This window comes from Phoenix dactylifera, chromosome 12 (genome assembly GCF_051530095.1).
Source record: "Phoenix dactylifera cultivar Ajwa chromosome 12, Ajwa_hap1_PhDact_Kaust_v1.1, whole genome shotgun sequence".
NCBI lineage: Eukaryota > Viridiplantae > Streptophyta > Magnoliopsida > Arecales > Arecaceae > Phoenix > Phoenix dactylifera.
This window is the reverse complement of record NC_143201.1, coordinates 25,532,412-25,545,016: the sequence shown is the minus strand read 5'-3', so window position 1 is coordinate 25,545,016 and position 12,605 is coordinate 25,532,412. Positions and strand designations below refer to the sequence as shown.

The 12,605-nt window shown below is 37.7% G+C and overlaps 1 protein-coding gene across 2 annotated transcripts; it reads right to left on the bottom strand.

Annotated features, from left to right (window-relative positions):
* Positions 1-1,206: 1,206 nt before the first annotated feature.
* Positions 1,207-8,830, bottom strand: LOC103712325 (alpha/beta-Hydrolases superfamily protein). 2 transcript variants are annotated; one of them, XM_008798850.5, is made up of 10 exons: positions 8,343-8,830; positions 7,102-7,238; positions 6,832-7,005; positions 4,336-4,572; positions 4,150-4,250; positions 3,995-4,067; positions 3,725-3,793; positions 3,483-3,590; positions 1,974-2,099; positions 1,207-1,630 (listed from the first exon to the last, which is right to left on the bottom strand). In XM_008798850.5, exons 1-10 carry the CDS (start codon positions 8,650-8,652, stop codon positions 1,436-1,438), a joined length of 1,530 nt encoding a protein of 509 aa, XP_008797072.2. In that variant the 5' UTR covers positions 8,653-8,830; the 3' UTR covers positions 1,207-1,435. The 2 variants fall into 2 exon arrangements, with proteins under 2 accessions (XP_008797072.2, XP_008797149.2); XM_008798927.5 differs by lacking the exon at positions 3,483-3,590 and having other exon boundaries at positions 8,343-8,672.
* Between the last annotated feature and the right edge of the window lie 3,775 nt (positions 8,831-12,605).

The following is a 12,605-nucleotide window of genomic DNA, read 5'->3' as shown; positions in this document are numbered from 1 at the left end:
GTCAACCCGACCTATTTGCAGCTTTAGTAATGTCTCTCAACTCACAAAGGTGGCACGTGCAGTTTTTTGAAATGTGAAGTGGAGAATCAAATTTGTTTAACCAATTTGTGACAAAGACAACATATTTCATTTGAAATGAAACGAATATAAAAGATAGAAAAAATGAACATGAAAAAAAAGAAGAAAAAGCCAGGATAGCCCACCAGCCCAACTGACAAGGACCACACTCAGCTTGCAATACCTGATGATCGCATGCCACTTTTTCAATATCAATCAATTTCTTTTCCCGGATCTGCTATTCTAGATTTCTCGCACAGGCAAGATAATGTACAGCTTCCCTTGGGGGAATTCAGGCAAACAAGGGGTGTGTCTTGCTAGTTATCTGTCGTGCTATGAGATATTTTTTCTTTCTTGCTCTGTTTCCTCGATGCTTCGGGCAGCTGACTTCTATACACGCCTTCTGGTCTGGTTGTGGATCAATAGGTTTCTGGTGACTGTCATTTATCTGCTAAGACATTGGCATCCTTTCTTGAACGAGTTCTTTATGCGTAGGTCATCAGCCCCTCTGCATAGCGTTGCAAGGAAAGTGGATTTTTTTACTTTTTTCATCTGTTAAAATTTCTGCTATGCCTTTTAGTTTTGGTTTCAGGATATTGGTTTTCCTCGCTTTGATTGATTGATCGATATAAGAAGTGAAGACTAAAGCATCAGGAGCACTTGGGACTTTCATCAGGAGTACTAGCAGATTTTGCTGAACATTGATCTTGACTCAGTACACTGCTGACATTTTTATTCTAAATCCTTGTTTATTTCAATAAGAAGGCTACTTTAAGATAGGATCTCGTTTGCAAATACTGCTTTGTTTTCTAGGTGTGTGACTGCTGATAGGATTCTGGATTGTGAATAGGATTTATGCGTGGCCTGCATATATGTGGACAATTCCCTTGATATCCTTTTGTCTGCGCACATGCGTGCTAAACTAAGAACATCAAAGAAATCAGGGCAGGCACGTGCGGAGAAAGTTAGGGCAGAGCGACAGAAGCCAGAGGAGTTCAATTACATCAAAAGAGAAATTGCAGAAAAACCTGAATCAAAGTTGTGAAAAAAGATACAAAAATGATTGTTTGGTTTTGTTGGGATGGAAAGTAAAGTAGGCAAGAAAAGAGTTAACTGGCCATCATCAGCAGATATTAGTAATAGTCCAGATTCAGACAAGAAGCTCAGATTGATTACAGCCAGCTCTATGGATTTAGGTATGATACATCAAAGTTGCAGACTTAGACCATTCCAATCTGAAATTATCACCATTATGTAAATGAAATCTATGCGTACTAGCACCACCTGAATGATTTATGTTTGGAATATGAACGAGAAGAGATTGTTTGGTCATTGGGAAATAAAATGGCTGACATCACCAGAAGGTTGGGATCGACAATCAAAAACAAGGTTTTTTTCCTTGCAGCATTCCCATCAACTGATCAAAAACTTGCGAGCCACCATCACGGAGCCCGGAATGCATATATTCATTAGTTACCCAAAGCCTGATCCCTGCAATCTCAGAAGCTGTTTCCATTGCAATATTGAAGTTGACATACATGTCTTCATAGTAAACAGCAGCAGCAACTGGAACCTGCAAGAGGTGTGAAGTTGAACCATCAAACCATCCTGAGATTAAGTGGCAAAATGCAGGATGAAACAAGCCACAGAAACTAGATACGAGCTCATTTTAACTGTTTTCACCAAAGCAAGCTAAGGACCAATATAGAAGAGCTGTGCAATGTAGTTTTGGTGCTAATTTACCTAGTAAGGCCTCACTCGTTACTCGAGGAGTACCAATATACTTCGGCGCATGAACAACTTTAGTAAAAAATCATGATATCCCATGATTATCACACAAGAAATGAAAAGAGAATAACCATAAGTAATCAAAAAGAATTTTCTATAGAAATTCAAGCATGTAAAAGGTAGCACACCTGATTATTATTTAGTCTGGTAACATCATACAATGGAGGCCAGTCATCCCTCTCAGCCAACAAATGAGCAGCTTCCTTGAATTGTCTTAGAGCATGAATTTCGTCGAACATCCATGGAAATATCATCTATATAACCAAAATTAATGCAGATGTTAAGAGTTTTCTGATACAAACCACAGGAAAACTTGCGACCAAAGACTCCAATCAGGGACTTCCAATAAAATATATAAGCCATGGCCATAACATGCACCCAGAACTGCTTTGACAAACTAGTTACTTAACAATTTAAAATTCTGCCAATTTCATTTGAAGAATTAGATGTCTCATAATTATATATCTCATACATAACACATTCCAATTAAACTAACTCATAAGAAGGAAAGTGATGCAATCAGACTAAGATAAAAGGCTAACATAGCAAAAGTATTTCTTCTAAGGAGAGAGTCTTGAACAGGCAGGCAAGAAAATAGTTCTCCAGTCTAGATATAACGTGTCCAGAAATTATCATACTTCCAAAGGCCGAGAAAAAATTATGCAGGCACAGCCCATTAACTAAGATGGTTACCCCTATTACGGAAACTAAGCACCGGGTAAATCTGTTTACCCTTTCTCTAGTTTAAAGAAGGGATGGAACTATCATATTTACCAATCATGATAAGAAGAAAACATTCCTTTCATTCTAAAAGCTTGATTTACTTATCAATATACTGAACTAGTTTGCCATCTTTTTACCACCATATTGTATTCAGTTAACCTGCCAAATGCCACCACCTTAGCCAGTCGACATTCACTAACCCACATAACTTGGTTAAAGATATCTCAGGGGGAAAGGAGAAATAACTTGAACCACCAGGTTAAGCCCCCTTCTGTCATTTTTTCTCTCCATTTCACTCTTCTCCCCTCACCTTTTACCCTGCTTTAATTTTGCCTTTTTTTTTGTCCATGTAATCCAAAAGGTGGCACTTAACCAGTTAACCCTTGCCTTTTTCAACCAAACAACATTTTTTCCATGTCAGAAAAAAGGGTTCATCAAGTGAGCAGCAACTTAATCATAATTTTTGAGTTTCATGGTTAACTTGTTAAGTGGTGGATACTGATGATTAAGGTTATCCTCCCCTTGTTTGCCATCCAGAACCAAACTGGGCAAGTTTGAATTTTTATAGCAGCTATATCTGGATTTCTGTAACTATGTGCCTTTCTAAAAACATTTGTTTATGAGGCCCAAACTTGACACACAGAATTAGAACCTCCCCTTTTTATATGTATTCTGTGTGCAAGCACACACACACTGGAGTACTGGACAGTGGGTAGTTGCTTCAGGCATAACTCCTACCATTATTGTAAACATCAGATCTTGTAAACTTACGAAACAATGACTAGAATGGATTATTTGATAAAATTATTGCAAGTGTTGCCATTTTTTGGACAGGCCTAAATGAAAAGAGCCAAATTACATTGGTCTGGTATGAGCTTATGACTGTTTTTCCACTTTTATATGCCTAAACTTACCTCTCCAGTAAAATATACAGGGCGGCCTTCTTTAGCAGCTTTCAATGGATCAAACATGCTCTCATATTCACCCCTTATTTTATGAGCTGACCATTGAGAAGAAGCACCCTTTCGTCAAAAGAAGTATATTAGTTAGATGATGACGACGACGACGACGATAATGGAACCAATAGCAGCATTTAGTTATACATTTGTTTGCATAAACACAAACGAGAGCCTAGACATAGAGGAAGAATGATTACCTGACAGTATATGGATTCATGCATAAGAGCATAAAGTGGATTCGTATCAAACTCTATCCAGCTCTCGAACTGGATAACAAAATATGAAATCACTAGGAGGAAAATGGGGGAGAAAACCAACAAATGATTATAATATAAAATTGAATCACTGGATACCATATGACACCAGCATTCAATGGCTCATCCCATGTGTGTATCTATTAAGACATGAGATTGTGCACTGAATGCAGTGAAATGAGCCTACGATGCAAGGAAAAGAATGGCACTTACAGCCTTCAAGAAGTAGTAACTTATACGCTTCTGCGCACCAGGAACTAGTGGAGGATCCCAGACTCTTTCAAACCTGTGGTAACATACCATTAGGTCATTGCCAAAGAAGGTAAGATGCAAAAAAGAGAAAAATATGAAAGATATTATCCCCTTACAGGTAGTGCAAACGTTCAAAACCACCACCAGAACCTAAACCTGCTAATCCAAGAGTTTGCAACCCCTTGGGGGTCAAAATACCACCAGATGGAAGTGGTACCTGTTCAGATAATACATATTGCTAGATGTTACTGTTCATGCACAATAAAACATGCAAAAGTCCAAGATAAACAGAAATGACTTACCCCTCCACCTTCAGTTTCAGTCAAATACTTTACAACTTCACCAATAATTGCAATGTCCTCAGGAAACCTCTTGTAGTACTTTTCATTTTGATGAATAACCTGTTCAAAGCAAGCTCTGTATACAGTATCTGCAGTGCAGCCTTTTCCAATTGGCGGAATCCCACCAGTTAACAGAACAGACTTCAGGCCTTCTGGAGCAAAACTCAAATAGGTAACTGCACAAAATCCACCGTAGCTCTGCACCAGCAAAAGAATAGTAGAGTAACCATGCAAAAGTATTTAACAGGCATGAGAAAGCACAGCACAAAATGGAAGCTGAGAACATATCATTCCTGCAGAAATATGATATCAGGTGGTGTAAGTATATTTTCTTTTTTTTTAAGAAAAATGTATTGAGACTAGAAATATTTAAAATATCAGTTAAAACAGAGTCATACAGGTTGTATTTGAGAGTACACATCAGACATGAGAAGTTATAAGCCAGTTTGATCAAAATTCAGCTTAGCAATACATCATTTGACAACCACTTAATTCTTTGGAAAGCTCCCTTTCGTGGTAAATTGTTTCACAGGCTTAACATTCATCACATTTCATATGATAAATGGTGGTTGATCCCTCAAGCTGGTGTTCTACACTATGGCTTTAACTTGTCAAGCTTCACATAAAGCACCTTTTCTTTCTCCCTGTATACAATTTAAATAATCATTGATAGACATGATTCAACTTAAAAAATATTTCAGGCTTCATCTCTTCATAGATATCAACCAAATTTAGCAATTTTAAGATGTCGCCATCTATGTTGTAAGCCTCAAGCCTCCACTGAACAGAGATATGCTCATGATTACACATTAGAATTCTACATAATAGTATCATGTTAAAATGAGAATGTGATTCTTTACCAACTTCTCTTTGCAACTGCATGTGATATTTATCTCATGTTACAGCTAGATAATTCTATTCATTGTCAGCCTCTTAGTTGCCCCACTTTCAAAGGTTTTGCTTAATGTGACAAATCACTAGCTAACAATCTCTATTGTTAACATAACACTTTGGTTATAGCTCATCTAAGTATCACTATATCAGCTGCTAAGAGTCATTTTCACAAAACATACCAATAATTGTTAGGACAGTAAAGATCCTCAAACTATCAATGTGGTACAGTGAAATTGGTTTTTTAGAAGGCTCTATGCCAATGGATTTTTCTAGAGTTAACAAAAAACCATATATACTGCATGATTACAATAACTACCCTCTATTCTTGCTCTAGATTCAAAGATTCATTACATGATTATAAGAAAAATAGGGCAAATGAAGTCTTTAATCTTCATGGCACTACTAACTTAGAGAAAATATAAAGACAAGAAACCAACAAAAGGGGCAGCAAATGGGAAACTTATATTTCATGCTAACTGGAGTGCAAAATAAATTGACCAGAGAATTTCTACAATTACAATGGCTCCCACAATTTAAATGGAAGTGATGTCTATATTATCATACAATATGATCATCCTTTTGTTTTTACCCAAAAGCCTGTTAGAGTCTAAGGAAGCAACAGACTCCTCATTAATTTGGTGAAATCCTCTTTTAAGTTGTTGTTTCAACAGCTTTAATGTTCATCTATTTCCATCATTTGAGATTTCTTCTTTATCCTTGTAATCCTACATGGATTTCCATGATGATACCCCTTAATTTATCCAGATGCTAAAATTCTCCACACATCAAGGTGTTTTTCTCCGAAATCCCTTCAGCTAATCATCACATAATCATGGTTCAAAGTTCAAACTATATCAGCCCTGTCAAAGGAGGCAGGCATAGAGCATTTCTACCACCCCCTGGTCACCCCAAACATAAAACAGAACAAAAACTAACCCAGCCTCAAAAAAAAAAAAAGAAAAAAAGAAGTGCAGGTACAAAAATTAAACCAAAACTAAGGGGACTAAAATGACCCCAGATTATAAATGCACAGAAGCACCACAACAGTCAGGATAGGATTAGTACGAGAAACTCCATTTCATATTCTACCAGACAGCATCAGATCGCAGAATAAACAATATGCAATATCATAGATGTTGATGTGACAACATTAATTTTTGGGTGGGCTTGGGGTTGGGGGGGGGGGGGGGGGGGGGGGGTTGGGGTGGGTGGAGTGGAGCAGAGAGAGGGGCTTACTCCTTCCTATTCTCATTATAGAAAAAAAAGGAATGTAGTCAACAATTTAATAAAACAACTAAGCGCTGTTTGTATGCATTTGCAAGTCCTGATTAGAAGCTAATTAAATTGTTCATCTCAGAATTTTATTTCCATAAATATTAATTTTGTTTGAAAATAAACTTTCCTCTTTCCTAGAAAATCCTATCATATCCCCTTCCAGTCAAAACAATGAGTAGCCGCTGATATCATCATCATACCCCATGATGTAAAGTCTTTTGTCATAGGCCGATCATTAAGCCTCATCACATTCACATTTCAAAATAAAGACTATGCAAGAACTCATACCTGCCCTAAAACTGTCCAAGGTCCAGAATCTGGGACAACATGTTTGCGGATAAGCTCAGCGTCCTTCACTATATTATCTGCTCGAAAATGTTTCAAGTAGTCAACCAGCTTCACTGCAGAAGTCACTTGTGAAAGAGATGAGACTGTTAAAGGAGTTGATAAACCTGTTCCCCGCTGTCAAACAGAAACTTTTTAAGTGTGAATAAATTGAGATAAGTTAATCAAACCGCATATAGTAATACAGAATCATGCCAGAAGTTTAGATCATGCCTGATCTAGCAAGATAACTCGATATTCTTCGCATGCTTTCTTCAGCCATCCACCAGCATCTATTGGGCGAGGGCTCTCAAATCCAGGTCCACCTTGTAGGTATAACAAATAAGGCAACGGTTGTGCTTCCTTCCCAACTATGACAAGTATAATCAAAAGATTAAACTAAAGATGAAGCCAGTAAATTATGTATTTTTTCTGATATTGAATATTTTTAAGTTGGACCAGGGCATAAGTGAATATAATTAACACATCTTGTGAAACATATTAGCAGTGGAAGATTATTAATCAGACACTTCTTTGGATAATCCAGGTAAGTTCCTTTTGAACATAGCAACAACTACATACCTTTACGAAAAAATTCATTACTTTGGCAAAAGATAATTACAGGAACCAGATAAGCTTTGAAATATTCATGGATTTTTAAATGCAATTTTCATTGGTGATTGTAAACACCCTCCAATCACAAAAAGAGTCAACTCCCCGCTTTTTATGAAAACCATGGGGATTCATCACTCAAAAAATTTCGTCATATCATGTGCAGAGCCAATAAGTGTAATATCTTGATACACTTACTTCTGGATCCTCCATTTTAGAAAAAAATTCACCATTTCCATCTCTGAGAGAGGTAATCTCTCTAATATGCACATGTACCTGTCCCGCAATCAAGACACACAAGTGTGATGTTAAACGAATGCCATACACCCCCCATCTGAATCATGTCAAGGACAACTACTACTCCATGCAGGCCTCACCATAAATTGGCATTAGACTGTAACTAAGCAAGCAAGAGGTAAACACTCTCACCCTAAAACGCTGATTAGATCAAGCATTCCACTTTCCAAGAACGTTTCTTCCCCCAAACCCCCTCCTACTTCACAGTTCACACTACATTAAGAGACAAGAGATCACACCAATTAATGTTTGAATTCACTGGAACTGATATAGCCAGCCAACTAGCTAAAAATCGTAATTATAGTAATTACAGACAAAAAATTGAATAGCAAATGAGACCCTCTTCACCTCTACTCTATTTCTACCACTAATACAGTAAGGCAAGAACAATTCCAACGTCTATAAACGCATAAAAGGAGAAGAAAAAATCAATCTTTGATAACTGCGGATGTATTTCAGAAGAAATAACTGAAGAGAATTGGTACACAGCCAATTCTTGATAACGCAATACTGGAAACCATATAGAATTCCCGATAAGAAGAGAGGTGGTGGGTGGAGATTCTCACCGGCGACGACCTCGCGGGCAAAGACAGTGATCTTAGCGGCGGAAGAGGCTGCGTCGGTGGCGGAGTAGTCGAGGGGGACGATGAAGCGATGGTCGCGGAGGCTCAGATCCGGCACCGAGTACCAGTCCCCAGAGGTGGGGAGTTCCGACGTGGCGGCGGCCATGGCCGTTCTCCAGTGGCGAGGCGGCGCGGGACGGCGGAGGCGGAGGTCGCGGAGAGGGCGTGGCGGTCGGAATGGGAATCGTAGTGGGGCGGGCGCTCTCGCTAGCGCCGTCGAGAAAAGGGCCGTCTCAGTCACTAGCGCGCGCATCGTGATATCATCCAGTTGTCAAAGCGCCAACCGAAGCTGACACGTTGCCACAGCGATTGGATGGATTGAAGACCGACACAACTACGGCGATGGGCAACTGCTGATTTTTAGAAAAACAAATAATGTTGCTGACTTGCGAGAGAAATCTTTTGCCCCAATCACAAGTCCATTCTATTTTTTTTCTCTGTCTTTTTTTTTCCGATCTTATTGGTTGCACTCTTTCACAGCCAATACGAGTCGCCATTGTATATATATAAAAAAAACTGATATGTTACACGAAATTATTGATTTGGGGCAGAGGGCGAGGTAGAGCTGAAGATTTTTTTATGATATTAAAGAAAAAAAAGCAAAAATGTACTGAGACTTTGATAAGATTTTTTTTATTAATATCAGTTAGACTTATTTTGTACAGAAAAAAAAAATCAAAATATTTTTTTTGAGAAGCTGATTTTTGAAAATATGATATCTTGAAAAATAATTTTAGTATATTTAGTTGGTCTTGAGAAAGTAATATATTTCAAAGCAGCTAATATTTAGTTGAGCATCTACTTTTTTGAAAAAATTATATAAAATATCTATTATGTTCTTAATTAAGGGAAAAACCAGTTTTGATGACTTAAAGGTAGTTTTGGAGAAAAAAAACTCAATTCTTAACCAGTGGAAGAGTAGCTTTCTCATGTTTCTTGTAGGATTTTTTTCTATAAAACATAAGATTCATGTTTTCATGAAAATGTTACTTTTTCTCTTTTTTTTTTTTTGAAAACTCCAACTAAATAAGAGGTCTTTTTTCGTATTCCTGTTAACGATATATTTTTTTTATTCTTTTTCTGCGAACCAAATGAGTCCGTAATGTGAGAAAGTGGTTATCGCCAATCATCCAAATTCCAAACTTTTTTTTTTCTCCTTACACCATTTATATTTTATTCATTAAGGGAAAATAAGAAGCATTTAAATTCTTTTTAAGGCATGCATATTGCGTGAATTGGGTACTGCTCTAGTCATTGCACCCCTCCAGCGCTCGAAGAGATTTTAATGCCATTTTTTGGAATATGCCTGCTCGATAACTTGTACTAGGTATTTTTTTGGAATGCATATCAGGGGCGGCTCAACCCTTAGGCAACTGAGGCGGTCGCCTAAGGCCCCAGCCCAAAGAAGGCCCACCGTAGAAAATGCCTCAAAGATAAAATGAAAAAAAAAAGGCCCCTTGTGAATTCGCCTTAGGCCGGCCCACTGTAGAAAAGGCCTCAAAGACAAAATGGCCTTAGGCCTCCAAATACATTGGGCCGCTCCTGATGCATATTGTCATGGCTGATAAGGAGATTATTTCGACTTTCTAGGTTTTGAATATACTCAGCCACAGTCTACTAAAGACAAGCATCATTGGTTACTATCAAACTATGCTCTCATTAAAAAAAAAAAAACTTATCAAACTATGCTCAACTGGTTGTTGATTCTACTCTGCTGATATTTTTATGTTATCCTCTGAGATAGATCCTACTTTGTAAATATAAACTGATATGTTATCTGGATGTGCCACTGGTAGGACCTTGGCTTGTGAACATGATTTGGCTTACCATGAATATTTTTGATATTGCATCTCTATGCAGTTTGCCTATATGTGGGCAATCCTTCAGTTATATCCGGAGTATATTGGTTGTCATATGTGTTTCATCTTAGTTACAGGGATTTATTTATCACCAAGGAGGTACGGAGAGACTGATGAAACTTTCACAGGAATTCACTGCAAGAGTGTGCCATTTTAAGGGTGACGAGGAAAAATAGATCCCAGGGACTCCAGAGAGCAGTCATGTTTGATTGGAGTTGTCAGTTTCCTCTTAAGTACAATACCTATCAGTGAAACTTATAGGAGTCTTGACCTAAGTGCCTCTTGGTATTAGAGAGTTACCTATGTGCATGCAGACGTTTCGGGTAGCTAGAAGAACAGCAAGCATGTACACTGAGTAAGACCACTGTGCCAGGCCATGGGCGTTTCTGAAAAGACCATCTAATTTCAGACTATCCTCATTACATGATGACATCTATGCCTGCTAACAACATCTGCATGAATAAATTTGTCGCAAATGAACCATGGTTTGTTTTGCAGTCATTACTGAATCAAATGGTCTCATGCAGATGAACCATTGTGGTTGTGATCCACAATCCAAGCGAGGTTTCTTTAGTTGCAGCATTACCATCGACTCATCAGAAACTCGAGCCCCACCATCACAAACTCCAAATGCATATATTCATTGGTTACAACCTCAGAAGCTGTTTCTAGTGCAAGATTGAAGTTAGCTTACATGTGTTCATGGAAAACAGCAGCAGCAACAGGAATATGCTTGAGATATGAAGTCGAATCATCAAACAATCATAACAATAAGTGGTAAAATGTAGGCATATATAGAACCAGCAAAACAATTGAAAGCCAATGTAGAAACACGGAGGTTATTCTGCACTTCCATCAACGTAGTATTGGGGCTCAATTAATTCAATGCTTCTCTCCATGATTTGAGAGACTAAAAATAGCCAACAAACTCATTGAAAGAGATGATGTATCATATGCTAACCATAACATTACCAAGTCCTCCGGCAATCTAGTTTCTCAAGTCATTTGCAACGAATTTCTTCCAGATTTTCCGATCTCTTTCTTTTTCTGGTCTCCACATGTACTGAAGAGCCAACTCAAGAGAATGCCACTCCTATCAGCAGGACGTGTTAAAATTATTGATCTTCTTCTGTAACAGCAACCATCGGATCATGCGCTGCACAAATCTCAAAACACTACAATTTCTTTCTTCCATCCGTCTATATAGTTCTCGAAGCAGCCATTATGCAATCTAATGGTTGCCATTGTGAAAGAATGTAAATCATTCTTTCTCACCAAAGATACAATCCGACATTGGTAATAGCCAAATCCAAAATTTTACTAATCCCTACGGTACTGTAACCATTCAAAATATAAGCAGAATTAATTAATATATGCGTACATATAAGCAAACCAGCCATGCATATGAAAGATGAAGATATGATTTAGCAGAAAAAAATAGATATATATATATATATATCCAAAAAAAAGAAATATATAAAAATTAAAGTACAATATATACATATATAAGAAATATATAAAAATTAAAGTACAATATATACATATATATCATATCATACCAAAGATAGAAGACCCTTCCTTGTAACCGAGATTTGATGTTAGATGCTAAAGCAGTTTTTATGTGCTTACGATTGTTCCGAGCTGGCTACTGAGCCAGTAGTGACCATGCATCATATATTTACGCATGATACACAGTGGAGAAAGAGGTTAAGGTGAGATGGACTTATATAATGGAGTCTATGTAACGTGATCGTGGCAAGAAAGGGGGAAAGTGAGAAAGAGAGAGCGTCTTATGGCTTCCGTTTGTGAGAAATGCAATGGATGAGCATAAGCTGATAACAGTAACATGGACAGTTGAGACAAAGGATGCCCACACAAGCCATGAGGACATTCTTTAGATCCAATGTGGCCACCGAGAGCAAGAAGATTTGATGCTACACTCTAATACATTTTTTTATTTTATTATTCTTTTTGGTACATTCGGTAGCTCATACTACTCTTGCGTGAACACTGTCATATGAATTAAATAACAAAATACTACACAGAGATGGAGAAACAAATACAAAGTGGATCCATAAAATATCTCTAGAATGACAAGCAGCAAGAAAGACGATCTAATTAACAGCTCTGTTCATCTTCCAGAATACGTGCACAATAGCTGACGAGCAACTTCCTCAATAGCTGCCGAATGTCCTCTAGAAGTAGGTGGTCGAGCACCCCGATCTTTTTTGTAGAATCCCCTCAAAATTAAAAAAAAGGGCTCTTGTGTGACTTATCCCACATCCAATAAGAATAAAATTGCAGGGAAATTTTAGGAGAGTAACGTAAGAATATTATGTGTATTTTC